Source organism: Echinops telfairi, unplaced genomic scaffold (assembly GCF_000313985.2).
Source record: "Echinops telfairi isolate 266 unplaced genomic scaffold, ASM31398v2 ScPeMD7_25;HRSCAF=90, whole genome shotgun sequence".
NCBI lineage: Eukaryota > Metazoa > Chordata > Mammalia > Afrosoricida > Tenrecidae > Echinops > Echinops telfairi.
The window spans coordinates 17,975,328-18,001,639 of record NW_022103922.1 but is presented as its reverse complement, the minus strand read 5'-3'; the positions used below and the strand labels follow the sequence as shown (position 1 = coordinate 18,001,639).

Sequence of the window (26,312 nt, the reverse complement as noted above, 5' to 3'; positions counted from 1 at the left end):
GGAAAGACTGAAAATGATCAAATATTCCCACCTTCCAAAGTGGAACTCAAACAGAAACATTTAAAAATGAAAAATGAAGTCGGAGCAACATAAACAACGCTACTTCAAACTGCAGAAGAAGGAACCCAAGAAACTGCCCAGGAAAGTGTTGTTTCTGAGGAGTGGGAATGGGAGGGGGGGGGGGTGAGGCGGCGGCTGTGGTTGCATATTTTTTTAAAGTGTAAACTGATTTAGTTTTATATAATATATATTACTTCCAATATATAAAAACGGAATTAAATTTATTTCCCATTCTTTCATCCGCGGGCAAAAGGATCTTTCGAAGAGGCCCCAATCTCATGGCTAAGCCAGATAAGTAATACCCATATACCTTGGCGATCTGGGCACCGCTCGAGGCTCCCGGGCCTCTCAGCAGGTAAGCTCTGCTGAAACAAAAGCAGCACGGTTCATTAGAGCAGAGCACACTGGCTGGGAGACGACACACAATCGCCACTAGGATGCAAAGGAAGGGCTTCCTGAGTCCACACCAAGGCGATTTCTGGAAAGAAATCTGTCAAGTGAAGTGAAGCAGCAGGAAGTGACATTAGGAAGGCCAAAAATGGCGACTCGCTCAGAAATGGCCCCCATTGCCCCGTCCTTGCTGAAAACAGCAGTTTCTTTTCTTGGCATCCATGCATGTGGTGCTTGAAGGAAGCCACACAGAGGCTGCCTGATCAGCTCCCCATGATGAAGCACAGTCTGCAGCAAGTTGAGGGGCTTGCTCACCCTGGGGCCAGCCAAAGGGAGGCTGTGCTGACGGAAGCAGACGCTCGGCTCATCTCAAAGCCCACGGGGCTTTCCTGACTCCCCAGTGGTGTCTCTGTCCCTGTGCCTCTGTGCCATGTCCCTCCCGAGGCTGCTAATCCTGGGTGCCAACTAGCTGGGGGGTTGACGTCTTCTGTATTTCTGCTAATTCTTGGCGTTGCCTTTATTTCTTAATCCACAAGAGTCAGCAGAGAAACAAACCAGTAAAGGTGTGTTTTGTGGAAAGCACCATGCTGCTGTGCTGAGGGGCCACCCCGCTGGTTGTGACTCACAGGGACCCTGTGTACAAAGCAGGGAAGCAGGCTTCAGACCCACATCACCTCCCCTCACCGCCATGTTTGAGCCCATCGACCAGTGTGTCACCCCAGCTCCTTAAACAAACTAACCAACTCAGGGCCACGGAGGCAAGTCTTACTTAAAGTGACCCTACAGAACAGTGTGGAACTGTCCCTGTGGATTTCCAAGACTGTCACTCTTTATGGGTGTAGAAAGCTTTGTCTTTCTCCCTCAGACTGGCTGATGATTTAGAACTACTGACCTTGCAGGTAGTAACCCCAAGCATAAACCACTATGCTACCAAGGCTCATGTCAGTCTTTGTTTCAGCTGACCATCTACCAAGCACGATACCACTCTCCAGGGACTAGCCATAACCGTCTTGCTGAAAGTGAAGAGGAATTGCAGCATTAACGAATACGACCAGCAACTACAATCTTCAGTAAGGATTACACGTTAACATAAAGAAAACAACAAACCTCACAACTAGACCAACGAGCAACATCATGACCAATGAAAAGCAGCAGGGGGCATTGAACTACACTCTAGCTTTGAAACTCAAAGGGGCAGTTCTCTGCAGGAACCAAAAAGCACACACCAACATGACATCGGGACAAAAATGTGGGATTCAGACAGACTGACTCTGTTTGTTGCTGCGTCATTATGTGGCTAAATGACATCCTCTGTAGACTGGTACCTCCACCTCACTGGGTTGGGTTGATGTAAAGATGAAATGAGATCATGTATATCCCAATATAGGCACATGATCAACAACAGCAAAAACGACAACTAATTGCCATCGCGTCAACACCAACCCACAGCAACCCTACAGGGCAGGGCAGAATTGGCCCTCAGTTTGGGTAACTGTTTATGGGAATAGAAAGTCCCATCTTTGTCCCAAGGCACAGCTGGTGGTTTTAAACTGCCGACCTTGAAGTCTGTAGCCCAATGAGGAACCACTGTGCCACCAGGGTCTTACACGATAACAATCACTCAATACAGCCGATTTCTATGAGGGCCAGATTGGTGATCATTCACTGTGTGATTTCATACAACTCTGAGGCTCACCCAGAAAAGGAGAAAGATGGATCATTCCTTAATCCCTTCTGTTTTCTTAAGGTCATTTTCCTTGCATGTAAGACTTCTCAAAGAAATGTGCCCTGAGATCTCTCAACTTCTGGTGGCTTCCTGGAGTTGACAGAATTGTCCTTATTCTTGGAATGGCCTGCCTTCTCTCTATCTACAAACCTAGGATCTTCCAGGAAAGACCTTTTCCAGAAAACTTTTCCCAATCCATCTCTTCCTTCTCTGACTCCCATACATACAATGAGCATAGCTGACAGAGAGCTTTCTTTCCTGCACGCCTGTTTTCTGCTACCAATGGAGTAGTGTTCTACCGAGTACTAGCACAGGCCTAGAATATAATAGGTGCTGACTTTTTTAATATATGCTAAATGACTTAATAAAAATGCTAACATTTTCAGTAAGATTTTTCTGTCTATATCCATTTTTTTAAATGAATAGAAAAGACTTCTGTGTGTTCTACAGGGAACTGGCAGCTGCTGATGGGGGATCTGGAAGAGCCGGTCACGTGCCGGCACCAAGGGGCTCTGCCTAGGGCCTGTAGCCAGTGGTCTCAGTCCCTGTATAGGAGGTGAGCCTTCCCAGCTCAGGTGATAACCCCCTTCCCCCCTCCACCCTGCTGTGCTCTCATTCTCTAAGGTCCTGAGTTGTCTGCTGGGGGGAATTAACCCCTGTCCTCCACTGAAGACAAGCTGCTCCTGCCCAGCTGGCATGCAGCGCTGGCTGCTTGATGTCCTTCTAAACATAAACACAGCAAATGAACCCTGGGCCAGCCCCCAGGAGCACTACCTGGGGGAGCCTTTGAAGACCCTGAAATGACTGTTAGGGGCTCAGGAGGGATTCCAAATAAATCTGTATTCTGCTATCTCTGTGTATCTTACATGAACAAACTTTCCGTGCAATCAACTTCGAAGAACTAAATGAATTTAAGAGCACAGCATTCATTAAAGGCAAATTTATCAAGAGCAAATCATTCATAAATCATTTTCATTTCACATGGATTTCTGGAACTGTCTCTTTATAAATGGAGTTCACAGGGTGTATGGGCGGGGGCGGGGAGGGGGGCAGGCGTATCTGCCCTCCTCTGTTCCTGAGAGGCAGGGGTCAGACATGCCTCCACCCTCCACCCTTCTTTACCTACTCTGACATCCACCGATCCTCCCCACGCACTCTACTGATTCTGGGTTCAATTGTTCATTGTAATGGCCACATAGAGATTGCAGACAACACTCACTATTAAGGGGGTTTTTATGGACGTTAACAGATTAACACAAGTCAGAACCAGTAAGCAGTAAGGACAGTCATTGGTGCATAACAACACCTCTCCTCGGCCAGAAAATAAATCTCTTTCTGGTCCTTGGCCTCTCAGGCTCACGCAATTCCCTTTCTAGAAAGGCTGACAAGTCCCTGGGGACCAGGCGTACTGATTTTTTCTTAGGGAATTTGTTCTCAAAGACAAAAACGGCAGAGGATGGACCATTCCTTTTCCTAAGAGGAAGAAAGAAGACTCTGATTTTTTCCCCATTTTATTTAAAGTAATTCAAAATCCGAGTTTTGGGCTTATAGAAAGTTCAGGTTCCAGCAGTCTTTGGGGGAAGAGTAGCCAGCTCGAGCCTGTGCCAGGGGGAGATATTCAGGGGTAACATTGAGTCTTCCTGCTGGGAGAGGGGCAAGAAGTAGCAGGACTGCCCTTTCCACTACATCTGTTCCCCACCTGAAAGGAGGAAGTGTGTGGAGAGAATAAAAACCCTCTGGCAAATAAACATGATTACGACTCTGCTGAAAACTGCTGTGTTGTGCCCACACGCGTGGCTTCCTTCCCTCCCAACTGTGAGATTTCAAATAAGAAAACATCTTGACAGGGCATCTGTCTATCACCATGGAGTAGTAAACCCAGTGCCTGCCTTGAACTTGTGTTGATGAACACAGTTGAAACACTCAGGCAGAACAGGTGGCCACATTATTCCGAGCCACATCCTTCCACGTTGACTGTTCTAGACAGTGAGAGGAGGCCTGGCACTGTCAGGTAGTGTTGGGCTGCTAACCCCACAGCCCCTCAGGAGAACCAAGACAAGGCTGGCAGCTCCCATCAACATTTCCAGCCACAGCTTCAGAAACCCCATACGGGTCTCTATGGGTCGGAACTGAATTGGGGGAGTAGGGGGTTTGTTTTCTTTCTTTTTTAATGAACCAGCATCCTTGTTCAAACAAGGCAGGCTTAAGACAGGGAGCCTGGTTTTCAGAGGATTCTCCCGATTCTTAAAGGTGTCAATCCTTCCTCACCTCTACCTGCCTCACAAAAACAAAAGAGCAAAGAACAGGAGGGGACAAATGCTCAATGACTGCTCTGTCCTGGTGTCCATAAACACTCCTTTCTGGTGGGGAAGGGCCTGAAGTGGCCCTTGAAGCACTGACAGCAGAACGACCCAATACGCAACCCAATACGCCACCAGGACTCCTGTGAGTTCAGAAGTCGCTGCTCTGTATCACCCACAGACCACCTCTTCAGCCCTCCCCCTGACACCAAGGGCCGGTTTTGCTCCTTGGTTTTACAGCTAGGGAAATGGAAGCATCGAGAAGCCGGTCACTCTCCCAAGAACACACAACAAGAAAAGGCTGAGCCAGGACTAGAACTTGAGCTGGGCTTCAAAAGTCCATCCCTTTCCCAGGATTCTGTACTGGATCTGAATATTTTACTACCTCTTGGTTAAAATGGGTCAAATTGGGACTTGTCAGCAGCAAAAATTAGAGCTTCGGCTATATTTGCTCTGGTGAGGTGTTTCATGAGGCAGACTCAGGCAGTGTGATAGAGCTGTGAGTCGGGAAGCAGAAGCAGCACTGCACACGAGCGAGGAGAGGGAACGGGTTCTTTCAGGTGTGTGACCAGGGGCCACCTGCCCAGCCTCTCTGGACCTCATCCTCTTAAGAAGACTGGCTGACCTGGTTTCTGTAATGATCTTAAACCTAAACATCTCTGATACAAGTACTGGAATCCACGAAGTGCACTGGGTCACCAGCGAACAAGCAGACTATGTCTAGCCTACTGTACACGGGAACTTTGTGTCAATTTTCAAAACCAAGGGAAGTTAAACTCTTTTTGCAAAATCACTACTGAGATTTTAAAAGAGCTGGGCTAACTATTAACATGGAAGAAGCTTCACATTATTATTTTTTAAATGTCGCTTCTTTTTTGGTTCTATAGAAAGATCTACTACAGTCACACCATTCCCTACTGATCTGGTTTCTATTTATTGTTTTATATATATATATAAAATTTCCGGGGGACAGCACTGGAGACAGTGCAGGAATTGTGCCCAGTCTGAACCACCCCCACCCCCACCCCTCCACCCACCCCCACACAGAGCGGAGGCGAAACACAGAGCAGTAAAATTAGTCAGCCACAGAAGGGCAAATACTGTATGAGACAAATATTATAACAAACTCAAAAGCCAAACTCACTGCCAATGAGTCAATTCTGATTCAGAGCAACGCTGCAGGACAGAGTAGACCTGCCCCTTTGGGTTTCTGAGACTCTAAGTGTTGTCGCAGTGAAAGCCTCTCATTTCTCCTGTGGAGCAGCTGGTGGTTTTGAACTGCTAACCTTGTGGTTACCAGCCCTCTGCACAGCCCAATACGCCACCAGGACTCCTGAAATCCTAGAACATCACTATTACACAAAATCAGGAAAAGGTTTTCACACAAAAAGAAGCATTCTTTGACAATTAGCAGAGGTGGGAGGAAAAGGGAAGGTAAGTCCCTCAACAAATACAAAACCAAAAAAGGAATACTATTTCACAGTCAAGTACATCATGCTGACAACCTGGGATGGCTGCACAGGCTGGCCTTACTTTCCTGGGTGAAACCCCAGCTTGCTGTAGGCCTGCGAGGGACCTTCAGACACTGCACCATCAGCTGTGTTCTCCCTTGCTTTTCACCGCTCCAATGGCTTAGAAGGCAATGAGGACTTAGGTGCTGGTCCCCGTAGTGCTGCAGCTTCTTCTGAAGCTAAATAGAAGGGATGGAGAAAAGGGGAGAGGGGGACTTATCTGCTGACTTAATCAAATGTGTAACTCTAGCACCAGATCATGCTACTCTCAACCCAAATCATGCTATTTATATAACAGCTCTCCAAGGCGACGGAGCACTCTTCTGCCTCTGGGTAGAAGCAGTGGTAGGTATTTTTGGACTCTGTACCATTCACACAGTCAGCAGCCTTAAGAAGCTATGAGGGGGGCACAGCAAGCACTTGCCACCTCAGGATGGAAGTGTAAGATGCCCACCCAAGTCTCCCAGCAGGCCCTGGGGAGGCAGGCAGCTACACCCCAGGGACACCGAGCTGGCCGTTCAACCTTCTCTAACCAGAAGACAGTGACATGCCATCACCTTTGCCAGTTGGATTAGTTAGAAGCAAGTCATGGGTCCCACATACATTATGAAGCAGGAGATGGTGAAGATACAGTGGACCTGGAAGATTGTCCTACCTGAATATGCATTCTGGCCCTTTTGCAACAGGGCCTTGGGAAAATTATCTAGCCTCTCTCAACACGTTTGGTTTTCTCACCTAAAAAGAGTGGCAATTCTTGTCTAGATCTGAATATATATGCGTGGCCTGTCAATAGCCCTAGCCCAGTCCTATTACAGATGAGACAGGCTCCCGCATACTTTTTAAAGAAGCAACTGTGAAATGTATGAATGCTAAATGAAACTAAGGAGTTGCTATGGAAAGAGAAACATCTCTGGGCCTGCCCTCTGTAAGTCTTCAAACCATGACTTGGAACTGAAAGGTTAGCTGCTCATGCTTATGTGATGTGATTCATCCATTCAGAAAATTAAGGATCTACTAAGCAACACACTGTGCGAGGCCCTGGGTGTGCATTCACAGAACAGACGCGGCCTTTGTCTTGACGAGCTTGTGGTTCACAGTGGTGAGATAAGCAACATCATCCAATAAGTGTTTGCTGAGGGCTGCCCTGCGTGAGATACACTGGGCACGGATTGAGATATTAGGGACAGTAAGTAAAAAGCAAAGTCTCTCCTCTGATGGAGCCTACATTACATGGGCAGAGGAGTGATGAGCAGACGCTGAACAAAATGACAGAGTAGAATATAAGTTCAAACGGTGATGGGAGAACATAGGATGGGGAAGAAGAGGCCTGGCGAAGAAGTGACTTTAATTTCAGTGGCCAAGAGATGCCTGCACAAGCAGATGGCATCTGATTGGAGGTTAGTGATGAGAAGCAGCAGCCAGAAGAAAACAGTCCAGTCACGGGACGTTCCTGTGGAAACCATGGGGCAAGAGCATGCTGAAGGTCCAAGAGTCAGGGAGACTAGACAGGCAACAAGCTGGGCTCAGAAAAGAGCCAGGGCCCAAATCAAATGAAAATAGGAAAAAATGTTATGAAGAAAATAGCGCTTGGGGGAGATCGAGGCAATACCGTACACACAAAATTTTTTGCGGGCCACAAAAAATTACCTCGGGGCTGCCAGTTTGACACCCCTGCTTTAAACCGAAGGTGAGAATGTAAGGGAACAGGAACACTAGATTCACAGAAACAAAGCCACCAGAACCAAACCGTTAGTGTTCACAGATCATGAAGAAGATCAGCAGTGCCCCCTGGGTAACATATGCAGACATTACTGCGTGAGAACCTAAACCGCTGTGTAAACCTTCACACACACACACACACACCACACAATAACATATTACCAGTATTTAATAAATAAATCTCAAGTGCTATAAAGAAAAAGAAACGGGGGAAAGCTGAGAGAGGGATGGGGAGTGATGTGAACATGAGGGACAGGAAGGCCGATGAGATCTGAGCAGAGATCCCAGTGAAGGCCTGGGGTGATCTGGAGACAGCGGCCCAGCCAGAGGAGCCGCAGGGGCTCATGGGGGCAGTGTGAGCACTGTGCGGAGCACAGACAGTGTGAGATGGAGGGTCAGGCTGGGAGGAAGATAGAATGAGACAGGAGAGGGGGCTAGAGGTCAGATCATGCAGGATCTTGGAACACAAGGAGGATTTTCAATCTGACACTAGATGGGGACATGTCGGGAAGACTTGTGGAGGGGACTCGTAGAGTGTAGTGTCATGAGAATGCATGGAGAACAAAGTAGTGGGCCTGGCTCCAACGGGGTGCTTGGAGAATGGTTCTGAGAGGCGCTAAGGAGAGAACAGTAAGGATGAGGAAGCCAGGTGCAGAAAACCGGGCAGGAAGAAGGGACAGCCAGGACAGAGACCTGGTGCTGGAAGAAGATTGATGCCCAGAGAAAGAAAAGGTCAATGGGGAGCAGTGGGCAAGAGTGAGAAGGAAGAGAAATAGAGGGGAGAGGCAAGAGAGAGAAATGGAGAGGGATTGTAGAGGGGATCATTAGAGGAGAGAGATAGAGAGGGTGGGCAGGAATCCCCCAGGCACCAAAAGGCCATGCTAAGGATTTAAACTCTGAATTATCTTCAGGGGTTTCAATTCTATTAGAAACTTATGAGTCTTCAGTATTTCTCACCCAAAGAACAGGCACCTCCAGCCTTTTCAGATACACACTCACACAGTCTACACACTCGGCCACCACGGTCAGAGTTGCCTCTTCATAAAGTTTGAAACACAGCAGCCTCTTCCGCCTAGGTCCTTTTATCATCTGTCTTTCATGGGTTTCAGAGTCAGACTTCAGAAAAATCAAACCCTGGTTCCCAGACTCAGCACCTGTCCTGAATTCTGTCCCTGAAGGGCAGCTGTGCTCATTCATGCGTCTGTCCAGCAGACACATTGAGGGCAGCAGTGCTCAGAACCCTGAAGGACAAAGGACATACGGATCCCTCTGACCCACTCCTGGCCTCCTGGAAAGACATGGCACTTTGGGGAGAAGGATTTAGGCACACGAATGTCAAGTCATAGGTCATTCATTTCCAGCTGCACCACCACCTAGTGCCTGATTGCCCCTGTACTTATTCATCTTTGGAAAGAGATGAGGAAGAAGGCAGCTTGTGGGAAAGCAGAATAATTTTGATGTAAGATCTTCTTCGCAGGGACTAATGGGTTATTTTTAGAGCAGTGCAGCTATCGCTTAATTTCCATGGGCAATATTCCACAAACGAGATTTGAAATTATTATAATAAAATTTTAAATAGAGATCTAATGACTCCAATTCAATACCCTAAGCGTGCAGGCTGGAGAAAGCTACACCATGTAGATGTTTAAGAGGAAAAAATATTTCTGTGGAAAGCCAACCCCCTGCTGTGTGCAGTATTTTTTTTCATACTAACACTGCCTTTGTGCTAAGCAGCCTGGGGATTTGTACTGCAGCATGGCATCAAGGTCAGGATAATGTATTAATGGCTCCATGCAAACTGGGAAAGTTTGCAGCTTTTGCTGAGAACTAGGTTGCTGAGGGTAGAAGAGAGATGGCACTCAACCCAGCCACATCTATGATGCTATTCAAAGCAGGATGGGCCACTACTGCATCATCAGACCGATTTGAGGAAGGTTTACAAAGAAAACAAAATTTTAAAGACATTCAGATTCTACATAAAAAATCCACCTCTCTGTTGAAAAGCCATCACTAACAAACATGAACTAAGGTGCTGAACATTTAACCGAGTCTAACAACTAGGTGGTAGTCTAGAGCTGTGCTGTTCCTGGTTACGTGGGGCTAGTCAGTATTTGAAATAGGGCTAATCTATACTGAGATGTGCTGTTGATGTAAAATGCATACCAAATGTCGAAGGCAGCATGAGAAAAAAAGAACATAAAATACCCATGTATGTTGTCGGTCTGTCTGTACTGTGCATGTAGACAGGCTGTGCCTCCAACCTCCAGGAAGCCACAGAACTGCTACCAATGAGACAGTCACATCCCCACTCCCATCAGCCATTCCTCTGTGATCCAGCCAGGCCCATGAGATACTTACACAGAGCTGGCAGAGTGAAAGCCACTATTTATAGAAAGCAGATGATACAATATTTGAGAGAAACAATGGAATTACACTCCCATAAGTTACCCACCCTCATTCTTATAGCTGAGGGTTTCAGAATTCTGCATATACCATCGGCCACCTGAAAATTGCACAAATCTATCTTAGCAGAAGTCTAGTCAGAATGTTCCTTAGAAATGAGGATGGAAAGGACCCGTCTCACGTACTTTGAACATGTTGTCAGAATGAGCTATCCGCTGATGAGAAAGGCATCATGCTTGGCCCAATAGAGGGTAAGTGAAAAAGAGGAGCTGGACTGGCACATTGGCTCCACAATGGGCTTGAACAGAGTGAGGGTGAGGCTGGCGCAGGACCAGGCAGTGTTTTGGTCTGTGGTCTAATGAGGTCGCTATGAGTTGGAACAGACTCAGCAGCACCCTAACAACAACATCCCGATGCTGCTGGGCAGACATGACGTAGTTCAGGTCAGAGGCTGGGTTCAGGCCCCCTCTGCCTCCAGAAGCCGCCCACATTACCAGGGGCAGGTCTGCATGCTCCTGAGGCTTTGCCTCTGCTGCCGGCTCCAAGCATGCTGTCCAGGTCCGCGAGGTTCTCCGGCTGCCATGCCAGATGGGTCATGCTGCCAGAGGAGGGCAGTTGTGCTGCCCCTGCACAGGGCACACAGGCTCCTGCCCTCCACAGGCAACAGTGACAGCTCTTTTATCTCTGCTGGAAAGCCTCCTGCCCAAAGGTGATCAGCACTGTTTCCTAGGACAGGCAAGCCCACCACAGCCATCTTGCTGGGAGAGTCCCTCTTCCTCACCCTCTCACAGTGTCTTCAGGGTTACAACTCACGCTTCTGGGTCTTTAGGGCATTTCTCAGTACAGAGTCCCTGGGTCCAAAGGAAGTGAGATCCCTGTGAGCCTCTGCTGGAAGGGCCCTTAGATAAGCAAGCACCCTGTCAACCCCAAGGCATATCCCTGCCACCAGGAACCTGAGGTGACCGCTCCTCGCCTTGGTTCACAAGTCACTCAATTTGCATAACAAACTGACCAATCCCTTGCAAGACTGTGGCCCATCTGATCATTTTGAGAGTTAGATAGTCACAAGCTAGAACAGCAATTTCTCATACTGCATCTCATTAGAATTCATAATACGAATGGTTATTTTGGTTATATTCAGTTAAGATATATTAATAGAATCCATCTTCAAAAATATCGGGAGAAAAAAGTGAACTTTACTTTTTCACTTAATGAGGAACTGATGCATTTTAATTATGGTGCTGGCAAAGAGTATTGGATATTGCATGAACTGCCAGAATAAACAAATGTTTATTCCCATGGAACCTGATGGTGAAGATCACTAGAGAAAGTACTGGGTATCCTCTTTTGAGTGTTCCCCACAAGTCACACCAAGTACAGCCAGAATGGGCCTTACGAGGAAGGGTGGTGAGACTGCCTCACATGTTGGGCTTGTTCTCAGGAGAGGCCAGCCCTAAAGGACGTCAGGCTTGGACAAATACAGAGTGCGTGAAAAAGAGAAAGCCCCTGAACAGATGGATTGGCACACCGGCTCTAACAATGGGCTCCCACACTTGTGTGGGTGTCACAAGAGGGCCAGGCAGCGTTTCCTTCCGTTGGACAGAGGGTCCCTATGAACGGGAAAAGATCCCCCGGCTCCCAACAGTAAGAAGTTGTTATTGCTAGGTGCCACAGAAATCAGCTGACTCACAGTGGCCACCCACATAACAGAACAAAAACGCTGCCCAGTCTTGTGTCAGTCACACCATCATTGCCTTGTGTGAACCTCTGGGGAGGGCCTCTCTGCCACTCCACATCACGGAGGGTCTTCCTCTCTTTTGCTGACCCTCGACGCTACCTCACAGGAATGTCCTTTTCCAGAGGCTGGATGTGAAGTCTCAAGACCCTTACTTCTGAAGAGCATTCTGCTGTCCTCCTTCCAAGATTGGTGTCCCCTTCTGGCAGTCCTGGTCCTTTCCATACCGTTTGCTACCATGATGCGTATGCATCAAGTCTTCTGAAGTCTCATCTGCCACAGGGATGAGAACATTCAAAGTCACGCATGTGACTTCTCGTAGTGTGCTTCTATTGGACAACCTGACACAGGATCTGCCTCTTCCCCACAAGTCAGGAGAACACTCAAAAGAGGATACCCAGTACTTTCTCTAGTGATCTTCACCATCAGGTTCCATGGGAATGGGGACTCATGGCCAGGAGCATGTCATTTGTGAAGAGCATGTTTCATATTTGAGTTACTATTTTTTTAATCTAAGGAGTATGTAAATTGGGACTGGCAAATTCTGTTCCTGTAAAAATAATCTCAGTCAAAACGAAAAGACTGTACCACTCTCTGGTCTATCGTCTCTAAATCCCTGCTTCCCAGAGCAGACCTTCAGGGCTGTAACCTGATTTCCCCTTCCTCACCTCATCAGTCAGAGGGAGACTTCCAGAAGGAACTGGCTCTGGGCGACTCTCAAGGGTGGGTAAAATGTGGATTGGGTTGTGAGGTCCCAACAGGCAAGAGCCCAATCTTGGTCCCTTTTTGACCCCACATCACCCTGGGATTGGTGTTTGCAAAGAGTAGCCGTTTTTAATAAGGATCAGTTGTATTGGTAGATCTGGTGGTTTTGGGGAGAGAATCCTCTTCCTCTCTCTGTGTGGAGGAAGGCGGTCATTTTATCTGTCAACTGTGCTTCGTCATTCATTCAGTCACGTCGCCGAGTGCCACCAGCTCTGACACTGAGCTGGGTGCCAGGGGTGTGTCAGGAAAGGAGACTGGCACAGTCTTACCTCACAGGGCAGGAAAGAAAGCCCAGACAATGAAGGGGGTAATGGGCACACACGGAAGAGCACCTGGAAACACAGGAGGGAAGTCTACAGGGGAAGCCAGGCTTCTGAGCGACCTTCACTGCTGGGCCTGGGGGAGATGTAACCCATAGTCTAGCACAACAGTGGAGAAAGGGCAGGCGATAACCATGCAGGGTGGCCCTTTTAGGTCATTCTAGAGACTTTTTACTTAATCTTGGAAGCCCCCAAAGCCCCTGGGGTTGCTTTATGGGCAGAAATAGTCTGTTCAGATTTTTCTTCTTCAGATACCACTAGGGAGATAGGCAAGAGAAGTTATGGGGCTTTTCCCCACAGTCCACATACATCAGCCATTCATCAGGGCTGCCACCTGAGTCAAAATGTTACATTCTAACATACTCTTATCCCAGTGAGAAGGCTTACAACTGACTGGCCATATGTTACATGAGGTCCTGGAAGTTACTAGGTGTTACCTGCCAAGCCACTGTGAATTCTGACCCAGCCAAGTCGACCCAGGTACCTGGGGAGAAAAGACTTGGTGATCTGATCTACTTCTGAAAGGTCAGCACTCAGCACAATGGAGCAAAGTATCGGGTCTAACACACGTGGGGTTACTAAGATTGGAACTGACTTAACTCCAACTGGTTTTATTATATACTTCAATCAAACTGAACCCACTCTTCTGACTGTCCAATGAAAAGCACATGGACTTGGGATTCAAATCCAGCTCTATCCTCTCCAAGGTATGTAACTTGAAAAACGTGGACTGTTTGCTACAAGTTGTAGGTTCCCCAGAGCTGCTGTAACAAATCCGGACCATAATTCAAAGGTATCCATCCTATTGTGGTCTTCCTTACTCACTGCCTAGCTTTCAAAGGTCTGTGAGGGGACTAAAACTACCCTGACTTGGGTCAGGCATATCTTCACCCTCACAGTGACAGCTTTGCCCTTTAACATTTTAAGCAGGTCAACTATAGCAGATTTGCCACATGCAATGTCATCTGATATCTTGGACTGCTACTTGCTTCCATGAGTGTGGATTGTTGCGCCAAGAAAAATGAAATCCTTGACAACTATAATTGTCTCTCCCTTTATCATGATGCTATCTATTGATAGAGTTGGTCATGATTTTATTTTCTTCGTGTTGAGTTGAAGTCCACACTGACGGCGGTACTCTTTGATCTTCATTCGTAATTGCTTCAAGTACTCGCAGCAAGCAAGGATGTGTCACCCGCATATTGCATGTTGAGTGAGTCTTCCTCCGATCCTGATGCCTTAGTGTTCAATACCGACTGTATTTCTCTGTCCCTTCCATACATTTATCTCAGTCAAACAGCAGTGAGTTACTAGTACGGTTCAGTTGTAAATCCCAAGGAATCACACAGTACTTCAAGGTCAGATGCAGAGATCAAGACAAAAAATTTTTCCACACAGACAGCCATCTGTTTGAGACAGGAAGGTGCCCTCTTCCCAGATATGATCCACACAAGAGAACCTTATACCTCTGTGGAACATAAAGGCCATAAAGCAGCTTTAGGTGAAAATGATAAGAAGTAAGACTTGTGCTATTCTTTGCCTAATTAGCAAATGATTTGATCATTTATGTGGTACACAACAGATAAATTCCTAGTTCTGCAGCTTACCATAAAACACCAGTCTTTCAGTGTCATAATGTGGAGGTGTGCATGTAGCTCTGATGCTGGAAGCTATTCTACCAGTATCTCAAACAGCAGTGGGGTTAACTCCTGTGCGCGGATTTCCTGAGCATTTCCAGACTAGGCATACTAGGTAACCTACTTCCAAAACCATCCGTGAAAACCTCTGGATCACAACAGAACATTGTCCCATCACGTGCTTTGGACATGTTGTCAAGAACCACAACACTGGGCGTGTAGAGGAATGATGAAGGAAGAGGCATGGTCAGTCTTAAATGTCTCCCAAAGAGAACCTCAGAGTTCCCTTGGAGGGACACCCCACATGCACAAGAGAACCCCTTACCTGGATTAGGCTGAAGGTATTCGATTGTTTTCGTCATGATTTCCATCACAGCCCTACTGGTGACATCCACTTTCTGAAATGAGAAAACCAATATGCTTGACAAATGTGATCTGACTAGCTTTCAAAAAAACCCACCGTGATCAAGTGATTCTGACTCAGAGAAACACCATAGGGCAAACAAGAAATGTTCCTTAGGGTTTCCAATACTGTACGTCTTTATAAGAACAGATGGTCTAATCTTTCTCCCTCAGAGCAGCTAGGGATTTGAATTGCCTATCTTTCTTATGTAGCAACCTAACATCTACCCCACTTCACCACAAGGGCTCCTTAAGATGGGCTTTAGAACCTTAATTTTTGCTTGGGCATATGTTGGAACAAATGTTGGTGGTGCGACAGAGCAGTGGGAGTCCTGAGGGAGAGGAGAAGCAGTCAAGGGGCTGTCAGGACTAGTAACAGCTTTACAGTCAGCATATTCAATCAAATTTTGAAAGCCTACTTCTCTGAAAAGAAGCCCTGCTAGTGCAGTGGGTGAGCCAATGGACTGCTCGCAGAAAGGCCAATGGCTCAGCCCCAGCAGTTATCTCACAGGGAAAGACGGGCAGTTAGCTGTCATGAAGACTGTGGTCCTCCGAAGCCCTGTGGAGCAGTTCTATGCTGGCCTAGAGGGTTGCGATGAGATGGAATCAACTGAATGGCAGTGGATTCAGCCGGGGTTCTTCAGCTGAAGAAACAAGTCCTCCTGGGGAAGTGGTAAAGCTTGGGTCTGATGAAATGTTCTTAGTGTGAACATACCCAGCAGCACGAGGGGCGAAACCCTGGAGGAAATCTACTCTGTGAAGATCTTTAGGGGCAGTTCCACTGTCATGAAGGGGGCGCCATAAGTCAGAATCGATTCAATGGCACATAACAGCATACAGTATTTATCCAAAGAGGAATTTGGTAACCTCCTAAAATTCATTCCCCAATGTATTTAATTATCTTTTGAAAAAACAAAAGAAAGAGAGTAGAGGTAATGAATCATCCAGAAGCACTTCCTGGATGCTGATGGTGGGTCAGGCCATTGGGCCTCCACTCAAGTCCTCCCTCAACCCAAGAACAATTTATTCTACTAACCCGGCACTCTGTGATGTTCACCTTGCCTGACATGATCGCTGAAGACACAGATGGTGCATAGCAAATGTGGTGAAGAAATTTGATGGTGCCTGGCTATCAAAAGATACAGCATCTGGGATCTTAAAGGCTTGAAGATAAATAAGTAGACATGTAGCTGAGAAGCAACAAAGCCACATGGAAGAAGCACACCAGCCTGTATGATCATGAGGTGTCAATGGGATCAAGTATCAGGCATCAAGACCCCAAACAAAAGGCATATCAATGGAATGAGGGGGAGAGCAGAGTCGAGACCCAAAGCCCATCAGTAGCCAATTGGATACCCCTTCTCAGAAGGGCCATAAGTAAGAAAAGAGCCAGTCAGTATGCAGTATAGCACTGATGAAACACACAACTTTCCTCTAGTTCTTTAATGCTTCCTCCCTCTTCACTACCATGACCCCAAATCTATCTTACAAATCTGGCTAGACCAGAACATGTATATTGGAACAGAAAAGAACTTGCAACACAGGGAATCAAGACCAGATAAACCCCTCAGGACCAATAAGGGGAGCAGCAATACTTCGAGGGTAAGGGGGTGGGGGGAATAAGGAGGAACCTATCACAATGATCAACATATGCCCCTTTCCCAGGGGGATGGACAGCAAAAAAGTGGGTGAAAGGAGACAGCGGTTGGTCTAAGATGAAAAAAAAAAATTATAAATTATCAAGGGGACATGAGAGAGGATGGGTGGGGGAGGGAGGCAAAAATGTGGAGTTGATGCTAGCGGCTCAAGTAGAAAGAAAATGTTTTGAAAAAGATGATGACAACATATGTACAGATGTGTCTGACACAATGGATATATGTATGGATTTTGATAAGAGCTGTAAGAGCCCCCAATAAAATTATATATATTTTTTAAAAGGTGGGTAAGGCATCATGGCCGGTTTCTCTGCCTAAAGGTGGGGCAGGCGAAAGCAGCTTCACACTACCAGAGCCTTCCGCTAAGTACTTAACCCTTGCCCTAACCTTCTTTCTTGTAAATAACCCAAACCAATTCTGTGTCTTCAAGTCAGAGAGGGAAACTTTTTATTTAACTTCTGAAAACAAGCTAAAGAAACCCAACTAAACTATAATGATTCCAAGACTATAACTTTTTATGGGAGCAAAATGTCTCATCATTTTCCAGAGAATACCTGGGGGGCGGGCAGGAGACTGAACTGTCAACCTTGCGGTTACCAGCCAATGTGGTAGTTATAGAATCATTTGTCAACTTGAGGATTAAGAGTGTAGGGATAGAGTCTAGTCTGTCTATCAGATCTTCGCCAATGAGGCCTCTGTGTGGGGATGGCCTTCTCTTGAGAATTCTGGGAAATTCTGTTTTTCTTTCTTGGAGGTGGGAGACACTTCTCTCTCTCACTCACTCCTGGGAGACATTGCAGCTGACAAGACACATGGAACTACACTAGTGCCCTGAGCTGGAGAAGCCACATGGACCTACTCTGAAGCATGCAGACCTCTGAAGCCAGAGATGCCATGTAGAGACCCCTGCCAGTGCTGAGATGCTTACAACGCCACTGGATTCAAAGACTTTCTACCCACTGGCCTGTGATTGTCCTGCATTCAGCATCATTGCATGTGTTTCATGAGTCTGAAGAGGACTTTATAGATTGGTATCAGACCTATGGGCTAATATTGGACTTATGGGCTTGGACTGGGTTGAGATGCTTTCTTAATGTACAATAACCCTTTATATAACACTCTCTCTTATACACATATGAGTTTCTATGGATTTGTTTCTCTAGTCTACCCGGACTCACACACCCACAGTGTTACCAGACCTCCATGAGAACAAGGTAAGAAGATAGAAATCCCATGCATACATGTCTTGCCAGCCCTGGAACCTATGGCTAATCTACACAAAGTCTTCAGCTAAGAGTCCAGTGCCAGGACCAGCTGCTGCCAGGACCACCAGCTCATGGGAAGCCCACGTGTGTCAAGCAGAATTGTGCTCCAGAGATGTTTTTAATGACTGCTATTTTGGAGGCAGACGGCCACACCTTTCTTCCCAGGTACTGGAGGAGGCTCAACCCTCCTGCCTTTTGATTAGCAAGTGAGCATGTTGACAGTCAGTCTGTACCACCCAGGAGTCCACACCCCTTTAACCTGCTCAGTGCAGCTGGTCCTCTCTGCCTTCCCTACATGAAATCATTTTCTTATCAATCTGTGTGGTTTACTCATTCATTTTACAGGGCCATGACTGATGAGCATAAACATGTCCCCTTATCTAAGGCTTGTGTGCAGGGACATGTGCCCTTTGCTGTTCTCTAATTAACTAACCATTTGAAAACTTATCTGATAAAATGCAGGTAACTTCCTGGTTCATCATCCTGCACTACCCTCACAATTATTCTTATGTTTGAACCGCTGTGGCAGCCACAGTGTCAATCCATCTTATCAAGGCCTCCTTCTTTTTTGATGTCCTGCCACTTGACCACAAGCATGACGTCTTTCGCCAGGGACTGGTGTCTCCTGATAACATGTCCAAAGTACCTGAGACAAAGTCTCAACATCCTTGCCTCTTAGGAGCATTCTGATTTTCTTTTTCCCCAAGACAAAATCTGTTTGCTGTTTTGGCAGTTCACAATACTTTCAGTATTCTTCACCATCACCATAGTTCAAACAAATTGCTCTTTCCTCGGTCTTCCATACTCCAAGGTCCAACTTTCCCATGCATACGAGGTAACTGAAGGTATCATGCTGGGGTCAGGCACAGCTAGTCCTCAAAACAGCATCCTTCCTTCTCAACCCTTTCAAGAGGCCTTTTGCAGCGGATTTACCTAATGTATTGTGTCATTGGATCACTGCTTCCATGAGCATGTGGGGCTCACAGCAAACTATCAATAACATTGCAGAGAATAGGAATTCCAAAACACTTCATTGACTATGTACACACAGAAACTGTACATAGACAATGATTCTGTGTCAGGGTTCTACTCTTTCACTGTATTTGCTCACTATCTGTGCTGAACAAATAATTCAAGAAGCTGACCTATAAGAAGAATGTGGCACCAGGATTGGAGGAAGGCTTAGTAACAACACTTTGATATGCAAATGGACAGTCCTGCCTGGAGGAGGCCTTGAGCACTTGGTGATGAAGATCAGGGCTACAGTCTTCCGCGTGCACTACAAATCAATGCAGAGAAAATCCGAGTCCTCACAACTGCACCAAAAGACAACAGTATGCTAAAGGGATAAAAGTTTGAAATTGTCAAGGATTTCGTTTTACTTGTATCCATAATCAGTGCTCACAGAGGCAGCAGTCAAGAAATCAAATGCATATTGCATTCAGCCAATCTGTTGCCAAAGATTTCTTAAAATGTTTAAAAGGAAAGATATCACTCTAAGGACTAGGGCGGGGGTCCTTAAACTTTTTAAACAGGGGGCCAGTTCACTGTCCCTCAGACCTGTTGGAGGGCCGGAATATAGTTTTTTTTAAAAACTATGAACAAATTCCTATGCACACTGCACATCTTATTTTGAAGTTAAAAAAAAAACCCAAACAGGCCAAAAACACCCGGCGGGCTGGATAAATGTCCTTGGCAGGCTGCATGTGGCCCGCAGCCGTAGTTTGAGGACAACTAGACTAAGGTGTGCCTTACACTCAAGTCATGGTATTTTTGATCACCTCACATACATGAGAATGCTGAACAATGAATAAGAAAGGCCAGAGCCTCATCGATGCATTTGAATTACAGTGTTGGCAGGAGTATCATGGATTGCAAGAAGAATAAATACATTTGTCTTGGAGGAAGTGCAGCCTTGAAGTGAAGATGGGAAGACTTTGCCTCACACACTTTGGGCATATTATGGAGAAAGACCAGTCCCTGGAAAAAGACATCCCACTTGAGGATTCTCACGGAGATGGATTGAAACAGTGGCTGCAACGGTGGGTGCCACGCATTAACCATTATAGGGATGGTGTAGGACCAGGGAGTGGTTAGTTCTATTGGACATAGGGTCCTTATGAGTCAGTCGCCAACCAACAATGAACAGCAATAACATCCATTCTTGTGCACTTCTTAGACTGCCACTGATTTCTTTTAATTAATCTTTCCTGGGATGGGGGGTGGAGAGCCCTTTGGAAAGCTGGTTATAAGAGTTGAGATAGTAAAATAGTGAGATGGCATACACAAACATGGATATGTTTTGGGGAAATAAAAGCACCCCTGTAAGGAACAGGGTTTTTGAAAAAACCCAAACTGTAATATTATAATCTTCTGGTCTTTCCCCCTCTAATTTTACCAACAAAACACAACGCTTGAGAGTCAAGATGTTCCTTCTCCACCATCCATATTTGTCATTTACAACTAGGGGTAGAGCGAAAAACCATTATTCAACTCCCTTGGTCATTGTAATGTTACTCTTCCTCCTGGGAAGGCCACACAACAGTTGCATGGATTCCGACTCCTGGTGCCTCTTGGTGTGTCAAAGGAGAAGTGTGCGCCACCGGGCCAAGTTGTCAAAAGGTGGTCACCAGGCCTTTCTTGCAAGGCCCCTCTGCGTGGTCTCAAACCTCCAACCAAAGAAGGAAAGGCCATAGCTGGCCTATTGCCCATATTCAGGTTTTTAAGTGGTTGAAAAAATTCAAAAGAAGAGTTGTACTGCACATAATAATCACATAAAATTCAAATTCCCGTGTCCTTGTACCACATGTGACGGGGCATTGCGATGCCCTTGGAGTTAGCTGTCAGTAGCTGCTTTCACACGTCAGTCACAGAGTCAGCAGGTGTCAGCAGAAGCACCGGGGGTCTGGGCAACAAAGCCTCAAACACTGAGGAGTAAAATGCTGCCAACCCCCGTGCTGAGGGGCTAGTTTCAGTGAGGATGATAATGCTCATCATTTCACCACCTAGTTCAGTCCTTAGAGAAAAGACAAAAGATAACGGAAAGGCACTAAAATGAGTAGAATGGGGTTATTGTTCCCATAAATAAACACTGCCTCTCTCCCCGGGAGTGACTCCAGCTCAGAGTCTTCTGTGCTTCCATGGAGGCGTAGCCAAACAGCTTGACATTCCTTGTAGAGCAAGGGAAATACTGAAGGTAAGAATGCATCCTAGGAGATAGCACACTACAGTAAGTAACCTGGAGTTACAAATGTCCGATTATGACTTACACACAACTTGTACTTGACCTTTTAACACTATAGGAATTTGCCCTGAGTCTGAAAAGAATGAACACCAATTGCTATTGGCAACAGAGTCTTCATCAAAATCACCTTCACTTTTTTTACATGTGCAGTTTTTAATCACTGAAAAACTCAAACTCTGCCACTGAGTCAACTTCTACTCAGTGGCCTTATAGGACAGAGGAGCTGTCGTGTGGGTCTCTGAGACTATAAATTTCCACAGGAATAGAAAGCCTCATCTTCTTCTGGCAAAGTGGCTGCTGGTTTCAAACTGCTGATCTTGTGACTAACAGCCCAATGTGTGACCTACTAAGACACCAGGGCTCCTTTTGCACTACAGTAAGGCTAACTAAACACTCTATGTTCCACTTACCTACAAACACCACTTCATGACACTTAGCAACTGACCCCATTTATCAAGCGGAGGTGTTCTGTGTATCAGAGACTGTAATTGAGAAGCAGTTGCAATGTTTAAGAAAATGTGTTGGTGTTAGTTGGTGTCCAGTCAATGCATGTCAACGTGATGTCCAATCAACTCTAGAGCATGTTAATGTAATGTATAACAGAACAAAATGTTGCCCAGTCCTATGCCATCTTCCTGATATGTTGGAACCTACTGCTGAGGCCAGTGTGTCAACCCATCTCATTAAGGGTATCCCTTGCTTTCACTGACTCTCTGTTTATCCACCATGATGGGTTTTTTTTATACTGGTTGCTCTTTCCTGATGAAGTAAGAGAGCTAAATGTTTTGCCATCCTACTTCCGATGAGGATGAAGATCGTATTCCTTCTAAGGCTGATTTGTTGGTACATGTGTCAGTCTAGTTCAGGGCAGGGGTCATCAATAAGAAACAGATGATCTAAGCATTCACTTGGACACAATGTAACTCACACGGTTATATAAAATAATGCTAAGAATGTTATATGCAACACCAAGATGTTTTCAAATTCTGGATTTTCCACCACCAAGGTTAAGAAAACATAATTACTAAGAATGGGTTAGACATCCACTTACAGTGCAGAGAATTCCAAGCCAGAACAACTAAGTTAACAAGGCATAGAGACAGGAGCAAAGCAGCATGCAGGGAGAGTTTGCCTGGCAGTGAGATGCAGGCTAGGCTATCCCAATCATGTGTTGTAATAGTTCCCTACAATCTCAGAAGAGTTACATGTGTCTGTCCCAATCTGTCTTCCTTTCAAGCAGTTACTTTTCAGACTCAGAAAGCTTGATTAATGAACAGTGTGATTAAAAACAAAAGTTAATAAGGCCCTAAGCTGAAAATGTCACAATGGAATTCTTTTGGTGACTCTTCTTTGATGGATATTAACTAAGAAATCTTTCGTTAGCAAGTGATTTAAAGGAAATTTGTTTTCACTGAATTTCAGAATAAGCAGAATTATCTTATTTGGGCACTCACACTTGTCATAATTCTACACTGTCTTATGGTAATAATTCACATTTTCTCTTTAACTACCCTATCCATGAAGACATTCAAGGGCATGGCAGACACTCAAAGGTGCACTTGGGGATAAGTAGCTCTGCACTTGAGCTGTTTAACCAGAATCCCTCTTTGTACGGAAGACAAGTTCCTGTCAAGAGAACTCCACGTGGAATAGACTTACCCTTTCCATTTCTTTGAAGTCATCATCTAGCTTGGTTCCTTCAGCTCCCCCAACCTTCTCACTCACTTTCTGTCGGGAAAAATGCCAAAAATGGGAGAATTATTATAAATATTCCTTTTAAAGGGGAGCATTACACACTTCGAGTGCTTTCACAAGCATCCTATAAAAGCAACCCCTAACCACTCCACAAGGACTGAAGTACACAGCCCCACATTCACAGTAGGGAGCCCTGACTCAGGGTGTAAACAACTCACCAAAGGTGATGTGGCCGATAAGTGATGAGGCGAGGAGCAAGCCTCTATCTTCTGACTTATAGCCTGGGGCCCTTTCTATGACACACATCACCAAATAATGCCCTAATAACGAGCATTTCCTTTTCAAAAGTTCAGCAGATCATACAATGGCAGCATACAGTACTAATTTCACATTGATAATGGATATAAAAATGCTACCTAGGTAGAAAATTGCTACTTCTTCAACCTATTTCTCAATGGGCTATTCAACAGATAATGACTGCCATCTATCAAACTGGTTTACAAACCAGCCAGCTACATTGTCACATAAAATGACTCAAATAATAAGTCTTATAAAGCTTCCTATGGGCACACAAACATATCCTTACACACATGAGATGAATTATAAGGAAAATCACCTAGGTCATGTCGGTGCTACCAACTCATTTTCAATGATCATACATTATATAATCAACATCTAAAATAAGAAAAGTCATTTTTCTAGATGTAAAATTACTGTTCACCAGAAAACTAGATATATTAGTGTTCTAATCCTGAAACAAAGAGTCCAACTTTTAGTTTAATCAATATGTATGATGGGATCACAAGACAAACACTTCTATTTCATTAAAGACAGGAATAAAGCAAGAAAAACAAACTCACTGCCCTTGGTACTGACCCTATAGGCTAGAATAGAATAGCTCTGGTGAGTTCCCCAGACTAATTCTTTGCAGGAGTAGAAAGCCTTGTTTCCTCCCAAGGGTCGGTTTTTCGAATTGCCGACCTTGTGGTTGGCAGCCAGCCCATATCCAACCACTGCTGACAGGAATCGGAACTCCCAGTGGACACAAAACTTCCTTCTTCCACCTAAATGTACAGATATTTACATGCTTTTCACTAAGATGATACTGTATAACATATACTTATTGCACACAGATATCAAAATATGATATTCCCTATCCTCCCCTGGCTGTCTGGTTAAGTGTAAGGGCCCCTGCATGGGAACCCCACCATGGCCAAAGCTGGAACCTCGGTAACAAATTGAGTCATCTATTGCACGTGGCCACCCTCCTTCTGAAGCAGTGCTGGGCACCTCGCTCTTTCTCCTGACCATGGAGACTCTAAAATGTTCTTGTTGAGGTCGGGTGAGATGTATGTCTCTGTCTCTCTCTCTCTCCTCCCTGTTGATAGCTGCAGAAGTAATAGGGTGTGCTGAAAGGATAGCAGGTGGACTGCTGCCTTTACTTTTGGCTTGGCAATCTAGCTTTCTGAGTTGTTAAAAATGAATAAATAAATGACACAATAGATATACGGACCTGTGTCTGAACCAACAAGGCATGCCAAAAATCCTAGTTTTCTCTCTCTCCAGTAAAGTGTGTATCTACTTACAGTATCCTAGTTTCCCCCATCTGTTAACTGCTCTTTCATACTTGGGACAAGTCCTGGTGGTGTAGTGGTCACTTGCTGGGCAGCTAACTGCAAGGTAAGCAGTTTGATACCACCAGCCACCGCACAGAAGAAAGACGGTGCTTTCTTCTCCTGTAATGAAACCCACAGGAGCAGTTCTACCCTGTCTTACAGGGTCACTGTGCGTTGAAATTGACTTGTTAGCAGTGAGTTTGGTATTTCATACTTAGAGAGGAATCAAGTGATTTTCATTAACATAATACAAAGGACAGCAATTGTAAGTGGACAGTGAATAAAAACAATATGACTATTTCTAATTTAAATAGGTACATGCTTTCCTTTCGATGCATTATGTGCTCTTGGTAGTCCACAAAACTACAAAGAGCAGAAGCGGGACAGCAATGCTGCAGAAGGGAGAGCGTGGCACTTCTTACATTATCTGTCCAAGGTAGTGGGCTGAATGCAGTTTTCAGATGCTAAGCACTAGGCTTCTTGGTATTTGCACCAGGGCTTTGGAGAGCTGTCCATGGTGCTGGCCCTTCCTGCATGTACTCCATTTGATCCCCATGGCCAGGTTGGATGATGTGTAGCCTGAACTCTTGATCCCTGACATCACTGCTTTCCCTAAACCAGGGCCCTGAGTGATGTGAATGTCACCTTCATCAGCATTATGTGCATGCCCAGGCTCTGTCTGACAGCCATTCTACCTAACACAATGTCTCTCTAACTTGTGAGATGCCCCAGCAATTGACTTCCCTGACTGCATTCTTAAGGGGAGAAGGAAAAAAAAAAATGACATGCCAGAAAGAGCAGGAGGTAGAATTCTGACAAGAACTTAATGGATTTCTAAGTACCAGAGACTTGTCTAGTTTAAGTTGCAGAAAATCAGAGAGGAAGGTGCCCTAAAGCTTCTCCTGGTCACCAGGCTGAGCACCAAGGAAGTAAAATTCTATTCTGTCACAGATTCCCTCCAATGTTGCTCAGAAACCACAGGTTTAACCTGTACATTAGCTCCTACCTACAACTGTCAGCTGACTTGACTGTATCCAATGTCTGGGAACTCACTACCACCCCCAAGGCCCCATGACTGTCAGAAAGGATCACTACAGACAAAGCCCTCTGCTTGCTAAGTCACAGTCTTAGAAACCCAGAATAGGGTTGTTCTCAATTGGCATCAACTTGATGGCTGTGGGTTTGTTTTTAGTGGTACATGGGAACGAGACCCATAGCAACATTAAAGAAAACTGGTAACATTGGCTTACCCACGTTTTTGGCCACATTCAGAGACTAAAACATGAATATCTTCAAGAGCACAAGGGCCGGTCTCACATTTTCCATCCTGTGTCACTCGACTGAGAGGGATTCCCATTTCCCTCCCTTCACACCGACTAGCAACTCAGCACTACAGCAGCTGGCTCACTGCACCCAACGGGCTCACTCTAGCTATTAACATTAATAATTTGGAACTGGTTCAAGTAGTCCACATTGAGCCTATTGGCTCCAACTACTCACATTTGGTTTTCCAGCACTTGTGTATGTGCATGTGCGTGTGCGTGTGAGCGTGAGCAACAGAGAGATTGAGATGAATTTCTGTTCTCTATGTAAACTGATATTTGAGCTGCTGAGAAAAACAGTGCCATAAACATAACACATGACGCTAGCAGATGCTAGTAATGGTCTATTCAGTTGGCTGATAGAAAAAATTCTCTTATCTAATTAGATTCCTAGAAATAAGTAATATTGAAAGTGACATCTACATTGTGCTCTGGGCTATTTTTTCCCAAGCCAGAAAGGATCTGAATATATCAAGGCACTGCATGAACCAGAGGGATAAATAACAACTGACTCATCCCTCAGGACTTTTGCAAGTATTTTCTCCTC

General features: G+C 45.5%; 1 protein-coding gene across 1 annotated transcript in view; it reads right to left on the bottom strand.

Moving 5' to 3' along the window:
- Positions 1–26,312, bottom strand: part of SH3GL2 (SH3 domain containing GRB2 like 2, endophilin A1) — a 144,105-nt gene that overhangs the window by 16,927 nt on the left and 100,866 nt on the right. The window contains exons 2-3 of the mRNA XM_004706547.2: positions 22,792–22,860; positions 14,892–14,964 (exon numbers count right to left, since the gene is read on the bottom strand). Of these exons, the coding sequence (XP_004706604.2) occupies positions 14,892–14,964; positions 22,792–22,860 (142 nt within the window). The remainder of the gene's footprint in view (positions 1–14,891; positions 14,965–22,791; positions 22,861–26,312) is intronic.